The following is a 20,172-nucleotide window of genomic DNA, read 5'->3' as shown; positions in this document are numbered from 1 at the left end:
CGACACCGCCCCAAAAGATAAACACCATCCAGCCGTCCCTCGCGCCTCCAGGGGACCCCACAACCCAGGCATCACGCCACGTGGAAATGCATAACTCCAATCGACAACGTAGAGGAAAAAACTGGGAAAAAGGCAAAGCAGCTGTCCCTTCTCCTCCTTCCAATACAACAACAACACGCCTAGGCAAATCGGCAGAGCTCTCACCCAGTTTACGTGGGTCTCTCTCTCCCCACCCCCCTCTTCTTCTCCATCAAAACCCTAATTTCTCCAATCCGATCCGTCGTCTTTCCCCAATTTCCACCGTCGATTTTTGAGGTATGCGTACATGCCCAATTTATACCTTCACGTCTGTATGTTCTGATTGTTTTCCGATGAATGTCGCGATGATTCTTTTCGGTGAAAATTTTCGATCTTGATTTGTGTGGAATTAGGGCTTTGCGTTGACGGTTTTTTTATTGTGAATTGTGTAGAAGATCGAGAGGTTTTGATAATCTGCAGAGATGTCAACCATGTTCACCAGGATTTTTGGGAAACCTAAACAGGAAAACAGTGCCCTAACCACCTTAGACAAGTTGAATGAGGTAAAATTTCGATTAATTCGTCGTTATGTGTTGTTTTGCATTGATGGTATTTAATGAAGTATTCGAATTTGTGTGGTTCCTTGGTGATTTTGTTTGTTTGATTGATTCGGGGTTATGGAAATTTGATGAGTTTACTGTGTGTTTCGAACTTTTGGTATGTCGATGATTCTTTTCGGGTTTGTGGATAGCTTAGAATTTAGTTTGAGAGGTTGTGGTGGCACATGAAATGCTTCCTCATTGTGTAGTTCTTCATGGTTTCTTTGAAGTTGGTTGATGCAATTAGATTGCTCTCTGAATCAATTTTGGTAAACGTTCCACAGACGCTAGAAATGCTTGAGAAAAAGGAGAAAGTACTACAGAAGAAGGCCGCTGCAGAAGTTGATAGGGCCAAGGATTTCACCAAAGCAAAGAACAAAAGGGGTATGTCTGCGAAGTGTTTTCATTTTTCTCTGAAGCTTGGTCTAAAATTCCCGAAAAAACTAGCTTTTTATGATTACATCGGCAATAATCCGGTAAAGGGGGGAGGGTTTATTCAGAGCGGGCTCAGTTTTATACTTCTTACTATTAGATATTGCCCATAAATCTCATGATAGGTTTAGGAGAGTTTGAGTGGTGATATCTAGTTTTGAATCTTGTTCTCGATGAACTCATCAAATTTCTGCTTTGAGAGAGGGCTTATGTTCACATCCGTAATGGTGTCACAATTTCCACCTAGTTATGTAAACACAAATATGTCTGTTTCCGTGTATTGCTTAACTCAATCTATGTTTCAAACTTTACCTGAGGATTTGTTTATCCTTTTCACCATTGCTTTTAGCTCCAATTGAATCTGGTAGTGATGAAGACTGACTGTTAAGAAGCCCTTGAAGTTGGTCAGATGCATGAATGATGACTGTCAAACTTTTCTAGATTTTGTCCATAAGATTGAAATCATTAGGAGGTGATTTGGATCTAAAACCAAAGATGTCTTAACCACGGCTTTTTAAATTCTAGTATTGTGGTTGAGTTATAACTTATCTTGCTATTTTGCAGCGGCTATACAATGTTTGAAGAGGAAGAGGTTATATGAGCAGCAAATAGAGCAGCTTGGAAATTTCCAGCTGCGTATCCATGATCAGGTAACGATGAGATTGGAATTATATTCTCCCATGCTTTCAAAGTGTTTCAAATATATTTTATCATTTTAATATACAATATATTCTTTGTTTTGGATTTTTTATGTTGATGAATAGTATTTGTGTGTATTGATGTTGCAGATGATAATGCTAGAAGGTGCAAAAGCCACAACCGAAACTGTAGATGCCTTGAGAACTGGAGCTGCTGCAATGAAGGCAATGCAAAAAGCAACGTAAGTAGTGTATATTATACATAGAGGATATTTTCAGGTCCACTGGAGTTTTGCTCTAATAATGTGCTCAAGTCGTTAATTTGAGAGTACTAGATCTGTATAATATTATCAGTTACTTACTATTTGTGCTTTATCTTCATTTCCTGTATGTCCCATGGGATCTGAATAATTCAATTACGGGTGTTCCCTGACATAATTGAAATGTGTATGTTTTTGTACAGGAACATAGATGATGTGGACAAGACTATGGATGAGATTAATGAGCAGACGGAGAACATGAAACAGATACAGGAAGCATTGTCAACTCCAATTGGTGCAGCTGCTGATTTTGATGAGGTTTGCATTCTCGTTTCCTTCTTTTATCCCTTCGATGATTGGTTTTTTTTATTTATGAAAACGATAGTATCAATGATTGGTTTTTTTATTTATGAAAAGGATAGTATCAATGATTGGTTTTTTAAAGGATATGTTTTTGTTAGCCCTCGTGGTTTACCCATGGGATGTGTTTTTTTTTTTTTTTTTTTTTTTTTTTTTTTTCTGTTACTTTTATATGTATTCTATTGAGTTTGCATACAGCTACTTAGAAGTTTATACAATTTTATTTGCAGGATGAATTGGAAGCAGAACTTGAAGAGCTGGAAGGTGCCGAATTGGAAGAACAACTTCTTCAGCCAGCAACACAAGCTCCTGCAGCTCCAGTGCAGGTCCCAGCTGGAAGGCAACCAACTCGTCCTGCTCCCCAAAGGCGAACTGAAGAAGAAGATGAATTGGCTGCTTTGCAGGCTGAGATGGCGCTTTAAGCAGCGGCAGGTCTGTGGGTCAGTTTCAGTACAAAGTTCCGCTCATATGCAGTTGTATTGTTTTCGTGTTTGAGAGTTGATTTTGTTGGTTACAGTGTTTGCAGGTATTCATTCTTATGAGTCAAGGCTATGTAAAGGATTGGTCTGATTCTACAAACAGTGGAGATTTCTGTTCCGATCACGCATCGTGAGTTTCTGTGTGGCTTCTTCATTATTAAAGAGAATGTATATAAAGGTGGCATAAATTCAAACAGAGTCCCCTTTGAAACATGTATTCTGCTTTTCTCAGATTTTTCTCTTTCTTCCTTTTTCTTTCTTTTAAGTTTACTTTTTGAACATTTGTTCAATGTTGTTCTGTCATCAGGCCTTAATCAAATAGCTTGTTTAATTATTATGTGATACTGTTACCCGGTCAATAATAAGAATATTCTCTTGGAGCCTATAATAGAGAGAGGATCCTTGCCGGATCCTCTTTGTGAGGATCTTGGAAATCCTCCCAGTCACATCTGTTCATTGTAGATCGTACGGTTAGTTTTTGTCAAGTACTGTTTATATTCAATTTTAAATAGAAAAATTTATAATAATTTATGATCGCACAATATATGATGAACGGATGTGATTGCAGGATCCTCATAAAGAGATCCGGCGAGGATCCTCCTAGCCTATAATACTCTCTTTTTGGACTTGGCCGGAGCTAATTTTAGGTTAGTGTTCCGGGTTCTTGACCACCGGTTGACCCGAGTCAATGATGGGAAGGTAGACCCGAGTCAATGATCGGAAGGGAAAAAAATGCAAAAATTTCACGCTCCCCCGGGTTTGGTGAAGAAAAAGAGGCATTGATTTTAATTAATTTCTTTTTGTAGATGTATAATTAGATTTAAAAATCAAACCGGGAAGGACACTAACTCTACACGTTTGATTCACATGAATGATTAGTTTGATACTTAATTATTAGGAAGTTTTAACGAAAAGTTCACGGTATTGTTTACTTTAACGAAAAATCATATTTTTACACTAAAAAGGCAATTCTGGTATTATTCACTTTAGCCTTTATTTTGTCCTTATTATTTAAACTCAAAGTTTTCAAGTTTTTTTCATTAGTTTTTCTTAATTATTATAGTTAATAGTTGATATCGTACATTTTATAATTTTACACTTTTTCTAATAGAAAAGTGTACGGGAAGTAAATAGAAAAGTGTATTGGAAGTAAATGGTTTTTTTTTTGTTAACGTGGCTTAACCATTCAAGTAGGTAGGGAGGGAAAAGGAGACAGGTTAGAAGGAAAGAGAATTCTTCTCCTTTCATTTTTCTATAAGGTTTGATGCGGAGTGCAAGCAGTCGGATTTGGTGGGTAGTTCTTGGTACGAACTCAAATCGAGCACGAACGAAGAGTTGGAGGAGGACTGAGTGTCCTCACTGTGTCTCCAAGCATGGAATACCACATTCGAAGCTAAGAAATACAAAGCGCAAGTGGTATGTTGCTTTCCCACACCACACGCAGTAAGTAATTGGTCCACAAGCAGCGGTAAACACGTTGTCTAGTTGTGGTCCTGAATTCTAAACTCCCAAAGAAAAAGGGTGCTCCCACATCTTCGCTATTGATGACATTAACTTTGATTTTGATAAAGGGTTTTGTATTAACTCTTGGTTATTTAGTGTTGAGAATGGTAGTTGAGGTTTGAAATTTTAATCAACGTGTCATCTGAATTATATCCTTATAAATCACGAGTTTCGTGGATTCATAAGAATTTATTTCTGGTTACAAGTAAAACTCTCCCTTCCCTTCTCGTGAATTGATTAAAAATTGCCCATGAGTTCAATTTAATAATTACGAAAAAAATGGTAGTTGAGGTTTGAAATTTTAATCATCGTGAGGACATTCTCCCCTTCTGCTTGAGAGATCCTCTCGTGTCATCTGAATTATATCCTTACAAATCAAGAGTTTCATGGATTCATAAGAATTTATTTCCGGTTACAAGTAAAACTCTCCCTTCCTTCTCGTGAATTGATTAAAAATTGCCCATGAGTTCACTTTAATAATTTCAATAATTACGAAAAAAAATGAGAGAGAGAGAGAGATAAGGTGAATAGAGGATAAGAGAAGAAAAAAGAATGTATCTTGAAATTGAAAAGAAATAGGGATTTTGATAAAAATGGTAATAACAAATGAACAAGAACATAGCTTTAGGTAGCTAGCAAAAGCCTAGCAACAAGAAGATGTAACAACAATGCACTTCACATGTTTCTTGAAGAATTAATCCCTCTCTATAAAATCATGGATGGATCTTAATTTCTCCAAAAATTGCGAATCATTAGTGAATAATGTAGGTGAGGAGCAATGCCAATACCATCAACCCATAAGCAATTCCTTGATCCACCGCCACCCCTGCATACCAAAACACAACAATCATCCACCGCACGATATAAACACAAACCAAGCGCGGGTTAAGCCAGTTGGTTAGCGTTAACACCCACATTTGAACAGAAAATTTAAACTACCGCATCCAGAAATCATTTCCGCACACATTTTCTCTCTCTTTCTGCAAGCCTCTTTATTTTCTGCCATTATCCAAATGGCTGGAAAAAGAGAGTGCGGAAAGAAAAAACCGTGTGCGGAAATCGTTTCTCTACGGCATCTTCAAGAGAGAGGGGGAGAAACTAACCATCACTTGTAGGGGCAGGAGCAGGAGCGAGGCTTTGAGCATTGATGGAAGGGAGAAGCAGAGAGATAACAAGGGCAAAAACTGCCATCACAAAGAATTCAACCTTCAAAATCTCCATTTTCTTTTCTTTTCCTTTCAAAAAGCTGTAAAATTTTCTCACTTCCCAAACAGCTTTCTCTCTCTTGCCCCCCCAATCGGCCCCAATGGGATTTCTCTTCTCCAGAACAAATGTTGTGCCAAATGAGGGTGGCTTTCAACCTCTCAGTTTTCGATTTATATAAACAGGAGGACTCGTACGACAAACCCTAACAGCCTAAAACGACAGTCGGACTAGGAGAATCTTTCCACAAAGGAAACGGCCACTCTGGCTTATAATTGCTGCTAACGAGGAACCCATTCTCTCATTTCATTGGCTCTCAGCTTCCCACCCCAAATCCTATGCTCTTGACCGTGCCACGTGGACGGCCGAGATTGGGTGCACGTTAAAACTACAGGTAATGCCGAGCTGTGGATATGTGGGCCTCCACCATTGAGTTGGGACTCCCTTCTTGTGCGTACTTCCCACATGCAACTCAATCTTTAATTTATATGTAGACTCCGCTAGTATGTTATTATTCGAATTTTTTAGCATGTTCCGGGATATTTGGGTAAATATCAGTTTATTATCTTTATGTTTTATGGTTTTCAACATTTAATATATCAAGGTTTTTTCGTCTTAGAGTCATACTTAAAGTGTAAATTTGAGGACAGTCTCATACATCCGTTAGTCAAACTCTTAAGTCTTCCGTTAACTGATGACGTGGTGCCTATGTGAACAATAACTGGACGCCACGTGTCAATAGGAACTCACTTGAATATTAAAAAAAATTAAAATTTAAAAAAAAAAAAAAAAAGAACCCTCCCATTTTACACCTTCAACACCTTGACCACCATATCACTTATGTTTTTATGAAAATATGCTAAAATATTTATATATATGGTTTTGGGGATTTATCATTTGATGACAACTCTTCACAATACACTTACTCTACACATAGAGATGATGAAGATAGTGAAAATTTTGAACCTCATAGGAACTCTATGTAGTACTAAGTCACTCATGCATCTTACCATGCAATGTATAAAGTGTAAAATATTGTACTAATTCATTATATATAAATGATTATGGTGTGTTTAAACTTCTTTCATTAATTACTACATATTTTCTACACTCACAATGTTTGCCAGCTCGCTATATTATCAACTTAAATCAGTTAAATCCATCATGCAATGCATTTCCTTCCAATTTTTTGTGATAAACTAATAGATAATTGACTAAATAAACATCCTACAAAGTTTCAATAAAAATTTCCAAGTTTTTCTTACAATTTCCATGGTTTTTATTTAATTTTTATCGATATCGATAATATCCCAATATTTCCATCGAAATTTCCGTGTTTTTGGACTACCGATATTTCCGATATCATCGATATTTTAGACCTTGCTACTGAGAAGCAATCAAAAATCAAAACAATAAAATTCAAAACTTTCCTACAAAAGGAAATTTCCCGAAAATCAAATCTTACGAAATCAGTACTTCCGAAACACGAGAAGGAAGAGGAACTCAACTAACCCTAGCTTCCGTACTGTAATCACACTCAAAGATAATCAGAGATGGAAGACCAACACCAAAATCAAACCCGAAAAGATAATTGAAGTTGGAGGACGGGAAATTAGATCAGCAAGACAGAGAAATAAAGGTCAAACCTGAGGAGGAGATAAGAGGCCAAGGTGGTAGAGAGAATGCTGTTGGAGAAGAGCTTGCTGCATCAAAGCTTGTTGTTGCTGCTACTGCTTCAGCCTCTGATGCTACATTTCCTCTATGATTCTTCGAGAAAGTAAGGGTTTTGCCGAGAAATTTAAGGGTTAGGGTTTGAGCAGAGGGCTTTAGAGAGAGAAGAAAAATTATGGGTCTCGGGTTTGCGAAATAGTTGGACGAAAACAGAAAATGGCATTGACTCCAAGGTTGGGGGAGATTCTGGTCTCGCAGGGCTTGGGGACAGGTCGACTGTGGATCGCCAACGACGAGGGTTGGGGTGCAGGAGAAGGAGGAGGAAGAAGAAGGTGGGGTTAGGAGAGGAATGGTGGAAGAGGTGGTGGTGTGGAGAGGAATGGTAAAGGTGTTGCGGGTTGCAGAGGAGAGATGGAAGGGAGGAGGTGCGGGTTGCAGAGGAAGGAAGGGAGGGAGGGGGAGGTAGGAGACGCTTGGGGGGGGGGGGGGGATTTTTTGTGTTTTTTTTTTTTTTTTTTTTTTTAAATTTATTTGTTGTATTTTGTATTTTTAAAATTTAAAATTTTTTTAATATTCAAGTGGGCTCCTATTGACACGTGGCGCCCGATCATTGTCTACATGGGCGTCATGTCATCAGTTTACGGGAGACTTAACAGTTTGACTAACGAATGTATGAGACTATCCCAAAATTTACACTTTAGGTATGACTCTGGAACAAAAAAAACTTGATATACTAAATGTTGAAAACCACAAAACATGAGAGTAGTAAACTGATATTTACCTAGGATATTTTATGGGAATTATTATTGGCACTCCAAAAATCTCATTCTACGTTCCAAACTTTCTATGTTTGAAAAGAAAAATACACTTGTGAGGAGTGTAGAATAAAATTTTTAAAGTGCCAATAACACTTCCCAATTTTATACTCAATTTATGATTGTTAGAATTTTTTTTTTTATTTTTATCAATGATATAATGATAAAGTTCTAACAACTAAAAATTTACACTGAAATATTATTGTTAAAAGATACTAAATAAATTACGTTTTTTAAATTACATGTTAATTATTTCTCTAATAAAAGTAACATCCACCAATACAATTAGATCTGACTTCTATTTGATAGATAATTCTCATGTGGTCCACAAACTACAAAGTATGATGTCCCTAACATTTTTCTTTTGTCGTCTATTATTTTTTGAATTTTTTTGTGGATAAATAATTTGAAATATTGTAGGAAATGATGGAGCCGTTGGCGTGTTTAATAGACACATCATCAAACAAGGTAACTGACACAGATCCAACTTGGCAAGCAACAATTATTCAGTTTGTGTTGGGTTTCGGAGCATGCGTCGGAGAGAACAAACAGATTTGAATTTCGAACCGTTTGGTTTTATGATTTTGTACAGACAATGAAAGGTCAGAATGTTCTTTCATCGATTCAAATCTGTTTGGTTAATTAATTTGATCCACCTGTACATAACAACCACGTGCTACATACTTAAGAGCGTATTTATACGTTGAACAATTAGTGGAAATTTGGCTTACATGTTTGTACGTTGAACAATTGACACAAGGTTCACCCTTAAACCCTATACCAAAATGTATTGCCTTCTATAGAAATAAACATCAGAATACATATACAAGTCAAATATACTAATATGAAATGGTTCTTAGCAAAACTTGGAATAATGTTTTATAACGTTGCCTCAGGAATTTGACATTAAACTATGAAGTGGCAGAGAGTCATTCTTTGAGAGTCTCCTTAGCATTTCTCATATACGAGAATATTTAACAAAGTAAATCAATATGCTTCTGTGTTTGTACGATCTGTTTAGTCTCGATTTTTCAACTGGATAGAGCAGTAGTTGTTGAAAATAGACATCATAGAGCAATACTAATCACCAGCTGAGCTCAGAGGAACCGGTGCCATCTCCAGATAGTCAAAATCCTCCGTTATTCCAATCTGCATTTGCAATTAGAAATACGAATACGAAATGAAACAGATAAACTTGGAAACAAGATAGCGAGATTGCAAGATTAAAATGGAGCGTGTTTTTTCAGCTGACATACAAACAACAAGACAACCTCAGCATGGCAAACTCATGAGTTCAAAACAAAAAAAAAGCATGCTCTCTACTCTGTTAAATCTAAATTACCTCGTTGTACAAGTTTTCGAGCTGCTCTTTGGCCTGTGGGAAATTATTTGCACACCATTGACGCACTGTGAAGATGTTGTCTGTTCAGCAATGAAACACAGTTATTAAATCTCCAAATTCTCTATGGCCTGCGGAAAGTTATTTCAAAAGAGGATCGAACAACATGTGAAGGTAAAACCTGTCCATCGATTAGCTGCTGAGTGGGCAACTTCAATTTCTTTCTCTGCAAACACAATTATAAATACGGTCAGTTCTATGGTGTTAAAGGCTGACATTCTACTATTGTTGAAATGTCAACTAACTCATCGCTTCGAAGGCAGCTGGATCATTGTCGGCGTACTGCGCCACCTCATCCTGAAAACAACAATAGACTACAGTCAGCAATTTGATCAAATCATTTATACTGTCTAAGCAATTAGTGCATCAGAAATGTGCAGGACGTATATAATCCTACCTTCAGCTCATTATGCTTTAGCTCTATGGCTTTCAGTTCAGCTAAGGCCTCATCTCGCTCGTCCTAGTAAAAACTTGAGACTTAGATGCGTGATGATAACCACACAGAACATACTTGCAAAGTAGAAAATAGTTCAAGCCTTTGGAAGAAATGTAACTTAGAAACACTCACAGAATCCTCTCGTCCCTTCTTTAGTGCATTACACTGGTCAATGAGTTCTGCATGACGCTTCTTACTGCTTTTGAGATCCGACTCAAGCCTGCTATACACATTCCTAAGCTGCCCACCACCCAAACATGTTACCACGGATTTACTCATCAAAATTCGGAAAAATATCCTACTCTGTACAAGCAAGGTTAAAATGTAAAACCATCATAGATTCACCTGATTTCCAGCAGTGCTAGGAAGACTCCAAAAATACACCTGACATTTCGAAACAATATGCTTTACGAACTGCCAAAGATAAACAAGCATTTGCAATTTTCTTCAACAAAATACGATCCGGAAGGATATACACCTAAACATCTACTTACAGAGGTTCCTATCTTGTCTTTGAAAACAAGATCATCATCCACTAAACTCTGAATCACATCTTTCACAGACTGAGAGATTACACCTTTCTTTGGCCCTGACTTCTCAAGCTCCTTTAGCTGAAAAATCATCAAACAAAACACGCAAAAAATAACCGTAAAATTTAATCTGAAACGATCAACACCGTTCCCAATCACAGCGAAATTCATACCAGAAAATTGGAAAATGATCCCATTTAGAATCACAGAAATCAACTAAAATAGGATTCGCAAAATCAAAATAGTTCAAATAACGATGAATTCATTAAAATTAACACTCACAAGGAAGAAATCTTGAGAATCGTAGAAGATCTGAAGCATCTTCTCACGCTTCTCGTCCAACGAAAGACCTCGTTTCTTCGACTGTACAGCATTCAAAGAATCGCCACCAAATTTCAAAAAATCAGAGAGACGAAAAATAGCAACGTATTTACACTGACGCACTTCGTTCTATGCTGTAAAATTTCGTTATGCTGTAAAATTAATTAACTGGAGTAATTAATTCGAAATTAAACTGAAAATTTACACAGATTCTAGCTCTTTCGCGCTTTTTCTCAGTAACCAAACGGGGCATAAGATTTGAAATGAAAATTGAGAGATCTGATGGTGTTGATAGCGCAGTGGAAATTGAATGGGGAAAATTAGGATTTGGAGAGAGGGATTTACCATTGGAGGCGAGATTTGGAAGACGGATTGCGGAGGAAGCTACTGGAAACGAAGCGTCTGGTTTGGCGGGAAAAACTTGTATCCGCCGCGGCAGCACAGTAGGTTGTAGCACCCAGCTTATGCTCGAATGAAATGACTATAGTGTCCTTTTATATGAAGCGGCTAGTTTGTTCAAGCGACGTGCCGTTTGAATGTGAAGAGCAACGCATGCGTTGATATTGTCGTTCTTTCGTGACATCTATCCAAAAATAAAATACTAAAAAATTTAAAACTAACCATTGGTTCAAATCAAGTTTAATGGTTATGAATAAGTCATCAACAAAATTTCTGGAATTGGAATGTCACATAATTTTTATCCTCATATTTATGTTTACTTATCAGATTCATTACACGAATAAACACTTGTGTTAAGATTTATTAGAAAACTACACATTATTTTAAGTTCGAGACTTGTTTATTGAAACAATTTTTTACCATATAAGCCTTGTGATGCCATCAACCTTTTATTTTTTTTAAACCAATTCTTTTTTTTTTTCTTTTTTTTTTTTGTCAATTCATATAAAACAAGATATATGCAATCTAGAGGAAGATCCAATTATGTTGAAAGAAAAATCTCATAGTAATAGTTTTGAGCTAGCCATAAGCCATGACGTTAAATTTTCGTTCAAATCTAATGTGTTAGTCTTTTTTTACTAAAGCTCGTAAACAACCTCTATTCTTCTAATTAATTATACTTGTAACTTTTTTTTTCCTAATTCTTTCATTTGGCTTAAAGATCCATCCTGTGATGGATTTATGGCTCCACCATTGGTTGAGTCCTTATGGAATGGTCAAAATCGATCATCAATGATAACCCTACACATTTCCATTCTCAATCATCTCATTTACCCATATAAAAGGCACAATCGTGGTGAAACCAAGTAAGAACGAGTGAAAGTTATTGTCTATGTTTTCCTGGAGTATAGATGTCATGGGAGCAAAGTGTTTGCCAAAAGTCCTCAAACCGAATAAAGGCATAACAAGAGTCAACAAAGTGGCATGGACTTGGGCTGGTGGGAAGGAATGAAATTCTAGACTCTACGAAGAAAACTTTCAGAATCCGCTACTGATATGCACATTACAAAAACCCCGAAAGAAGGAAAATCCGATCAAGGAAAAATAGTACACAACATCCAACACGCAGTTAACTCATAGGTTCATTACATAAATATCATGATCAATTAACAATGACAACAACAACCAGAATTCTCTCTTAGAGCAACATGGACAAGTTCATTAGCCACACCAGCTCTCGGGCACAGGATTTGTCTTCCTCCAACGGATCATGTCCCTCCTACTCAAACCTCCTCCCGATCCACAAGCGAAACGACGAATAACTTCCTATGCAACTTGAAGCAAGTAATCTCGCACAACTCTTGGCAAGTACTCCCCAATGCACATCATTCTCTTCCGAGATGGAAATCATGTATCCAACTGTGGTAGATCGTTCGTAGGTATCGAATAAAAGAATCTGGGCCGGTGATCCTTGTGGACCTAAGAATTTCTCTTTGGAAGGTCTAATGCAACTACTGCACTTCGCTTCCTCCGTTTTCGTCCCTGTGAGTCCTTTAACCAACGGAAATAAACACCAGAATTAAATTGGCCAAACGCTATAACACCTGAATCAGGCCAAACGGCTACAACACACGAATCATTTTGATATTGAAGCCTTTAAAATATTATGGTCTAATTGGATTAATAGTCCTGTGGTGGTGATAGGGTAGTTAGAAGATAGTCCTTGTGGTAAAAAAACTAGAATTTAAACTTATGTGGTGAAGTTTGTTAGAATTTAGGCCCAAAATTGAAAATTCTGTCAACTATCTATTAATTATTAACACATGAGCCACACATAGTAAGCTAAAATGGAACTCTCTGTTAATTGTTAGCACGTGGGGATTACATGTGAGGCTAACTTTATGTTTTTAGTTTCATATGTGAGCCTCATGTGCTAACAATTAACGGAGAGTTGACGGAATTTTCACTAAATCTAAACTGACTTCACCACAAGGGCTTAAATCCTTTTTTATTTTTTTATTTTTTTAACACAATGGTTATTTTCCAACTACCGTATCACCATAGAGACTATTAATCTACTTAAGCCAAATATCATTATGAAACACTAATTGTTTTACTTTTAAAGCCAACGATTCTTATTTTAAAGGGTAATGTTAGAGAGACTTAATTTGTGGATAAAATTTTATAAACTAAATGACATGAAAGTTGATGATTGAATTATCACTTAACGGTTGATAAACGTGCTCATTCTTATTGGTGACACATCATTTAGTTTACAGATTTTGTCTACAAATTTAGTTTTCTAGCATTACCCATTCTTAAAACTCAAATGTCTTTCAAAAAGCACACAAAATTTTTAGGAAAGAAGATCCTTGCCGGATTCTCTTTGTGAGGATTTCAGGATTCTCCAATTACATCTGTTCATTGTACATCGTACAATTAGTTTTTTTCAGATATTATATATATTCAATTTTAAACAAAAAAATTAAAATAATTTCTAACTGCATAATATACGATAAATAAATGTGATTTGAGATACTAAAAAAAAGATCGGTGAGGATCGGCGAGTATCCTACTCCATTTTTAGGAGCGCTAAGTTTGGTTCAGACTGATACAAAGCCCAAGACCAAAAAAATATAAAACCCCAGTTAGGGTTTTACATCAACCCCCGCCGCACCTCTTCCTCTGTCGTCTCTCTGCAAATCGCAACCCGTAGAGGGACTGTATGAGCTCAGCAATGGCGGCAAAAGCAAGGAACCCGAGAAAGACCCGAAACCCAGATCTCGTTCGCGGGGTGGGTAAGTTCTCAAGGTCCAAAATGTACCACAAACGTGGTCTTTGGGCTATCAAGGACAAAAACGGCGGCGTTTTCCCTCGCCACGACGCGAAGCCGGCGGCAGAGATCCAGCCTGAGAAGCCGCCCAAATTCTACCCCGCCGACGACGTCAAGAAACCTCTCGTCAACAAACGCAAACCGAAGCCCACCAAGCTCAGGTTCTCTTTTTCTCTACTCTCTCAAATTTTAATCATTTTTCAAATTAGAATCATTGGGTTTTTAATAATTTTTAGATAATTGTTGTTGAAATTAGAAACTAGAAAATGGGTTCTTAATGTTTTATTTCTTTGGTTGAAACTTGGATGTAGGGCTAGTATTACACCAGGGACGGTGCTGATTATATTGGCTGGAAGGTTTAAAGGAAAGAGAGTTGTTTTTCTTAAGCAGCTTTCTTCTGGGCTCCTGCTTGTTACCGGTGAGATTTGAATTTTTTGTTTGTTTTAGCTGAATTGTCTCGAATTTCGAATTAATGTTAAAAATTTCATGTTACCGGGATAATTTAATAATGTTTAATTTAGGCTTATAATTACCTAAGAACTTTCGTCGTGAACTCCCGCCAAATGCCAATAACCTTGTTTCGTAGCGGCACCAGTAGAAGTTGGTGCAAAAATGGAAGGGTCATTTTGTTTTAAGTTATTGCAAAAATGGGATTGCTCTCCTGCTGTTGGATGGGATAATTTGCAAGGTGGGGTTTGCTTTGAGTGGGGTATATTCAAATAGAGTTGGTGAGTGAGTACTCCAATGCTAATGTTTTTCTTCCGAAAGTGTATGGAAGGATGAAATTGATCATGCGAAGCAATGATTGATGACATGAAAGAGTAACATTTGGTGGAAAGAGAGGTACAGACATTGCGGGAATTTCACTTCTGTAACAGCATAGATAGTGTATCAACTTGTGAAGTGTCATCTAGTAATCTACATTCTTGCTTTCTCTAATTTATCCAGACGTTTTTTTTCTCTCGAGGATATGATCTCTGTTCCTTGCATTATTTTAATCGTGATTGTTATGCGGACATATAGATATAGTTAGAATTTATGAATTAGCTTTTATGCCTTCAACTTTCATAGACGTAGGTTTTCCATTGCCTGCTTCTTGAAAAAACTTGTTGATTGCCATTCTAACTTTATTACTGGTATTTATGCCATTGCAGGTCCCTTTAAAATTAATGGTGTGCCCTTGAGACGTGTTAATCAGTCTTACGTGATTGCCACTTCTACCAAGGTTGACATTTCTGGGTTGAATGTTGAAAAGTTCGATGATAAATACTTTGCTAAGGAAGTTGAAAAGAAGAAGAAGAAGGGAGAGGGCGAATTTTTTGAGACCGAGAAAGAGGTTAGAATTATCATCCTTTTCATTTACATATACTTTTGAGCTAAAGCTCTATTGTTCTCGTGATTCTCTTCTCTTTCGTTGTTGGCACTGCCTGCGTGGACTTTCAAAGTTCAATGTGGCAATGTGATCATTGTCTTCCGATTTTGCTGGTATTTTTCTTATACAGATTTTCTAATCCTTTTTAGTTGCCCTTTTAAGTGTACCTATCCATCTCTTTTCTACTAGCTTGATCTCTTCTTCTACATGTTAATGGCAAGTGTGCAAGTTATTGGAGAATTACATTCACTGTGCCAGCTTCTGATGGAAAATTTTCGCTTTCTCACTACTAATTAATATTTTCCCGAACAACAAACTGTAGGAGAAGAATGTGCTGCCGCAAGGAAAGAAAGACGATCAGAAGAGTGTGGATGCTTCATTGATAAAGTCCATTGAGGCTGTCCCAGACTTGAAGACGTACTTGGCGGCTAGATTCTCTCTCAAGGCTGGCATGAAGCCTCATGAGCTTGTCTTTTAGACCATTATCCTTGGGATAATTTTCTGCTCTTCAGCTTGTTTTTTCGCTTAAGATTATCTGCGAACTCGGAATTTTCATTCGGAATTTTCATTTTGCCGGTGTATTCAAATTTATACTCATTCTGGTTTGGTTTTGATTACTACTGCTTTCGGCACGTAGAAAATACCAAGTGAAATTCATATGAAATGAACAGGGGATTATTCGAAATCAGCAAATTTAGTATGTTATTCGAAGTCAACAAAACAACCGGCAGTGGATGCGGTCGATGCAGTACAGTAGAGCGACGAAATCCTCCCTCTGTCGACCCTCCCTGACAATAAATCCCAGTAACGACCCAAAATTTTTGCTTCTGCAAGAATGCTCTCTGCCTGCAATGCAAATGCAACACTCTCTATCACAAAGTTCTTAATCTTAGTACTTGCGATGTCAATGTGTCACTATCGCATGTCAGTAACACGCGTTGTTCTATGAGAAAATTCAAATGCAAGACGGTGCATTTGAGATAAACTAGCAGAGATTTTGTTTCTTTATCTCAAGTCTGGCAGAAAGTTAAAACTCAAAGCAGTGTATGATCTAACTTGTGATATCGGCACAATATTAACTTTGTAGGTTAGTTTATCTCGTACTTGTGGTGCTTGCTGCTGTCACTACTGGCTAAAACTTGAAATGTGTCTTTCCATTATATATTAGTGTTTGGACCCAAAATTACATTATCGGCCTAAACGGTCGAGGCCATTGAATGACTAGAGTTCTAGACCTTCGTGGAGTTGTTAAGGTAATTTCTTATCATTATTGAGGGATAATATTGTCGTTTTAATCATAATTATTATCTCTTAATAGTATATTAAATTATTTTAACTTAATATTAGTCGGTTTGAACGAAATGGAATAATGGGCATATGCCTTGGTCTTATTCATGTATTGCTTTGGCCATGTGGGGTAATGCATCATTAGGAGATTGATTTGATAGAATCTGGCAATGCCGTGTGGAATGATACGACTGCAATTTACAAGTTTTCTTGAGTGTGTGCACAAACATTTATTTACAAGTTATTAAGTGCACAAACAATCATTAGGAGACTGAAATCTGTTATCAGGTTGTTACGAAGGAACACAAGGACTTTTTGGATGATGGTGATGACAAGATGGCAACAATCAGATAATTAACCTTTGGTTTTTTATGCTAAAAGATTTAGCATATTGGCATATGCTTTTATAGTGTGAGTCAGCATGAAGACCTTTATGAAGCTAGATTCACTCAGCATGAATATTGGGAAGCCGTGCAGCCATGCATGCCACGAATTGTGTTGATAAGGATTGCTCAATATGATCATCAAACAGTGGTTGATTATCCTTTTAGTATCAAGACGTGATTTGTTGTTCACGGCAAAGGCTCTACAAGGCAGCCATCATGTGGTTCAGTATTATAAATACAAAGATGCACACAATGTAAGAGCCCCTTCCAATTCAACACACAAACTGCCCTGTGCAAACTCTCACTCTACGCGAAACCTCTCAACAACCTTGAGATTTTTATTTTCTTTTTCCAATCGACACATCTTCAGTTTGAATAAACAGCACTATGAAGGCAATCGGCGACATCTTCAGTTTGGATAAATAGCACTGGAATCGTAGAGTCAGCCGATCAAGGAGCACCTTCAGTTTGGATAAACAACACTACTTCTCGGCCGACTGATTACCAATCCAAGTCTCAGTCGACAAGGATTTTTGAGTCCTTGTTGGTAGAGGTCATCTCATCGGCCTTTTCGGCGAAGTGAGGTGTTACCAGGTTACTACATTCGGCACATTGAAAGCCGAATCTGATATTGAATTTCGCAAAACTAGTAGCCATGTCTTTAGGCTCTAGAACCCGAAGGCCGAGACGTGTTCCTTCCTCAGCTGTAGTCGCAAGATCAAGAAGTCAGCAGTGCGCCCAACGCAACATCAACACATTCTTCTCCTTGGCCGAGCTTGGCCGACAAGTTGGCACACCCCGCATACAACCAAATGACGTAATTAGCTTATTAATTACTCGACTTGCGTGCCACATAGACTTGGTAGTTTTTAAGGTCAACAATCAGAAAAGCTCAAAAATGACACGGTCATGGAAATGAGATTTGCTTGTTCAAAGTGATCACACAATTTCTTCGGGACCAAAATTTCAAACCATTTGAATGCAAGTAGAGAAAAATAAGCCACCAGTTCTGATTTCTTCTCTGCTGAGTTCAAGCAACCATGCTGGGATTAGCCGACCAATGAACCGGAAAGTATTTCAAAGGCAGGTACCGGTCTGGAAAGCATTTCACTATGTTTGGATGAGAGAAATAAACTTGGAATTTGGGTAAAAATCAAAATTTATAAATTGACATGCACCAATTCCCTTGTTTAGATTCATAAACATTGAAATTTAGAATTTCTGCGTGAAAAAAAACTTGGAATTTGGGACCTCAAATTCTCAAGTTTAAATTCCATGTAAATCGGTGTTATTTCCCAATTTCTATGATTGAGAATTTAAAAATAATAAATTCCGTATTCAATTTCATTGTTCTTTTAGGTTTACCAAACAAGAAAATTCACAAATTCTAGAAAATAAAATATTAGCATTTCAATTTCTGTCATTTTAAAATTTCTTAGTAATCTTATATTTCTTCATTCAAACATAGGTTAGAGACAGTAATGTCATGCACCACTTCCACCTCCCAAACATAGAGCCACCAAGGGTTTAGTGTTGTGCCAACTAACGCAACGTATGGAAATGAAGGCGTCGAAGCATCAAGAACTCCAGGCTCAAATGAAGAAACTCGTGTCCGATTGCACCATACCATAGTTCACCTAGAGTGATTTCCAGACATACAGATTCCACAAATGCAGGTTCCATGACAGCACCATTTGCTAGGTAGCTAGTTAGGCGTTACCTTTGCTGGGTGCTACGCTATTACGCTATTCTTTGAAATTCTTGGTTTTTTTTTTTAAGTACATAGTTAAGCTTTTTTATTCATTTTTTCGCTCATTTGGCACCAAAGTCTTGTATTCAGTTCAAGCGGTTAAGAGCATGCCGACATTTTACATTAAATTCCTCACTCCGCCAATATTGATTGTTTGTATAAAAAATTAAAATAAAATAAAATAAAAAACAAGAAAGAAAGACCAGCTTACTGTGAGAACCAAATAAGTTTTTCAACATGGAAGAAAAAGAGAAAAAGAAAAGGAAGTATGATGGTAGAGTTGAATGAAAACAGATCAATAATTCATCAGTCATGAAATTTCATGGAAGGAGAGGGAAAAGTAAATAGAGAGTACGAAGTTTACAAGGGCCACTTAGTCAGAGAAAGAAATGCATGGTAAATTAGTCAATAATCAGATGGAAACATTTCTTCGCTTTGACTTGGCTAATTTTAGAGACTTTTAAGGTGCTCCGGCGTATTCGACACCCTAAATATTTTAATTTTTAAATTTATGTTTCAAAAATAAAATTTAAGATTTAACAGTTAAAACATATGGAGTATCGAATATCCCAAAGAACGCACACGAATTTTTACGTAGACTAGCTGCACAATGCAACTGTCGTGACTATGACTAGTCAGAAAAAAACAAAATATTGCTGGCTGCATATACTATGCATGTCACAAGATTTCCACAACATATTAGTACAAAATAAGACTACAACAACACATGATTAGTCGATAAACTTCGTGCATAATTCCATCATCCAAATTATTTGGTCTTAATTACCTTACAGAAAACCAATACCTTAGCTAGTAAATAACATAGCCGCATCCCACTATTTTCGTGTTAGTCAATGAAAATTAATAACCAAAGCCATCCAGAAGATCATCATTAGGAGGCTCAAATCCAAAGGGCATAAGAACCCCACTGACATTATCGACACCTTCATTGCCAGACCAGATGCTGTAATTGTTCTCCAAACCCAAACCAGATGAAGTTGGAAGGCTTGAAACTTCTTGAGATGGTGAAATAATGCTGAAACTCTTGCCTTCTCTAGTCTCAAAGCCATTAACTTCCATAGGATTTGAAGGAGAAATTTGAGTGCAGGGATCAAAACTTTGCCCCGAGCTTACATCCTTTAGATATGGCAATGTCCCATCAAAACAAGATGGTGTTCCCTGGTCATGTAGGGTTTCAGTTTTCGGAATCGAATCCGAAAACTGTGACAAGTTGGTATCAACGGTGTTCATGTTGTTTGTTGCCAAGAGTTTTTTCTTCAATTTGGTGTTCCAATAGTTTTTAATATCATTGTCAGTTCTTCCTGGAAGTTGAGAAGCTATAATAGACCACCTAAATCCCACAACACAAAAGCATAAATTACATATACACGTTGACAAATATATACAAAATAGATTGAAATATGCACAAGTGGAACTCGTTAACAAAATTTAACCAAAAAGATAATTGGGGACACCAAACG

General features: G+C 37.1%; 4 protein-coding genes and 1 long non-coding RNA gene across 10 annotated transcripts; 2 read left to right on the top strand and 3 right to left on the bottom strand.

The window, feature by feature from the left end:
- The first annotated feature begins 150 nt into the window (after window positions 1–150).
- LOC103943943 (vacuolar protein sorting-associated protein 32 homolog 2) lies at window positions 151–3,123 on the top strand. 5 transcript variants are annotated; one of them, XM_048586767.1, is made up of 8 exons: window positions 151–315; window positions 474–581; window positions 902–1,001; window positions 1,614–1,699; window positions 1,838–1,929; window positions 2,151–2,265; window positions 2,538–2,739; window positions 2,825–3,123. In XM_048586767.1, the coding sequence occupies exons 2-7, from the start codon at window positions 501–503 to the stop codon at window positions 2,727–2,729; spliced, it is 666 nt and encodes a 221-aa protein (XP_048442724.1). In that variant the 5' UTR covers window positions 151–315; window positions 474–500; the 3' UTR covers window positions 2,730–2,739; window positions 2,825–3,123. The 5 variants fall into 5 exon arrangements, with proteins under 5 accessions (XP_048442724.1, XP_048442721.1, XP_048442717.1 ...); XM_048586764.1 differs by having other exon boundaries at window positions 471–581; window positions 2,538–2,747; window positions 2,834–3,123; XM_048586760.1 differs by having other exon boundaries at window positions 471–581; window positions 2,538–2,747.
- Window positions 3,124–4,848: 1,725 nt separating this feature from the next.
- LOC103943942 lies at window positions 4,849–7,918 on the bottom strand. 2 transcript variants are annotated; one of them, XR_007259368.1, is made up of 3 exons: window positions 7,139–7,630; window positions 5,393–7,017; window positions 4,849–5,115 (listed from the first exon to the last, which is right to left on the bottom strand). It is a non-coding gene; the product is annotated as an uncharacterized LOC103943942 (long non-coding RNA). The 2 variants fall into 2 exon arrangements; XR_666791.2 differs by having other exon boundaries at window positions 5,393–7,918.
- Window positions 7,919–8,748: 830 nt separating this feature from the next.
- Window positions 8,749–11,156, bottom strand: LOC103943940 (meiotic nuclear division protein 1 homolog). The gene is made up of 10 exons (XM_009354315.3): window positions 11,010–11,156; window positions 10,626–10,706; window positions 10,308–10,424; window positions 10,159–10,197; window positions 9,946–10,053; window positions 9,775–9,837; window positions 9,623–9,674; window positions 9,499–9,543; window positions 9,321–9,400; window positions 8,749–9,127 (listed from the first exon to the last, which is right to left on the bottom strand). The coding sequence occupies exons 1-10, from the start codon at window positions 11,010–11,012 to the stop codon at window positions 9,059–9,061; spliced, it is 657 nt and encodes a 218-aa protein (XP_009352590.1). The 5' UTR covers window positions 11,013–11,156; the 3' UTR covers window positions 8,749–9,058.
- Window positions 11,157–13,681: 2,525 nt separating this feature from the next.
- LOC103943941 (60S ribosomal protein L6) lies at window positions 13,682–15,885 on the top strand. Its single transcript, XM_009354318.3, has 4 exons — window positions 13,682–14,057; window positions 14,208–14,314; window positions 15,051–15,232; window positions 15,591–15,885. Exons 1-4 carry the CDS (start codon window positions 13,789–13,791, stop codon window positions 15,744–15,746), a joined length of 714 nt encoding a protein of 237 aa, XP_009352593.2. The 5' UTR covers window positions 13,682–13,788; the 3' UTR covers window positions 15,747–15,885.
- Window positions 15,886–19,422: 3,537 nt separating this feature from the next.
- On the bottom strand, window positions 19,423–20,098 carry LOC103943939. Its single transcript, XM_018646627.2, has one exon. The coding sequence runs from the start codon at window positions 19,940–19,942 to the stop codon at window positions 19,553–19,555; it is 390 nt and encodes a 129-aa protein (XP_018502143.2). The 5' UTR covers window positions 19,943–20,098; the 3' UTR covers window positions 19,423–19,552.
- Between the last annotated feature and the right edge of the window lie 74 nt (window positions 20,099–20,172).

The sequence above is a fragment of a genome, unplaced genomic scaffold, assembly GCF_019419815.1.
Source record: "Pyrus x bretschneideri cultivar Hongxiangsu unplaced genomic scaffold, Pyrus_bretschneideri_v1 Contig1, whole genome shotgun sequence".
Classification (NCBI taxonomy): domain Eukaryota; kingdom Viridiplantae; phylum Streptophyta; class Magnoliopsida; order Rosales; family Rosaceae; genus Pyrus; species Pyrus x bretschneideri.
The sequence above is the reverse complement of the archived record's forward strand: the minus strand, read 5'-3'. Positions and strand labels throughout refer to the sequence as shown.

Bases quoted from the DNA above. Each gene is read 5' to 3' on its own strand.
- LOC103943943 (XM_048586767.1), top strand. From the start codon at position 501: ATGTCAACCATGTTCACCAGGATTTTTGGGAAACCTAAACAGGAAAAC. The intron at 1,002-1,613 runs GTATGTCTGCGA...GCTATTTTGCAG, and splicing joins CAAAGCAAAGAACAAAAGGG to CGGCTATACAATGTTTGAAG. The intron at 1,930-2,150 runs GTAAGTAGTGTA...GTTTTTGTACAG, and splicing joins AAGGCAATGCAAAAAGCAAC to GAACATAGATGATGTGGACA.
- LOC103943940 (XM_009354315.3), bottom strand. The intron at 10,198-10,307 runs GTAAGTAGATGT...TCGAAATGTCAG, and splicing joins AAGACAAGATAGGAACCTCT to GTGTATTTTTGGAGTCTTCC. The intron at 10,054-10,158 runs GTGAATCTATGA...GGTGGTGGGCAG, and splicing joins CTAGCACTGCTGGAAATCAG to CTTAGGAATGTGTATAGCAG.
- LOC103943941 (XM_009354318.3), top strand. From the start codon at position 13,789: ATGAGCTCAGCAATGGCGGCAAAAGCAAGGAACCCGAGAAAGACCCGA. The intron at 14,058-14,207 runs GTTCTCTTTTTC...ACTTGGATGTAG, and splicing joins CCGAAGCCCACCAAGCTCAG to GGCTAGTATTACACCAGGGA. The intron at 15,233-15,590 runs GTTAGAATTATC...AACAAACTGTAG, and splicing joins TTTTTGAGACCGAGAAAGAG to GAGAAGAATGTGCTGCCGCA.
- LOC103943939 (XM_018646627.2), bottom strand. From the start codon at position 19,942: ATGAACACCGTTGATACCAACTTGTCACAGTTTTCGGATTCGATTCCG.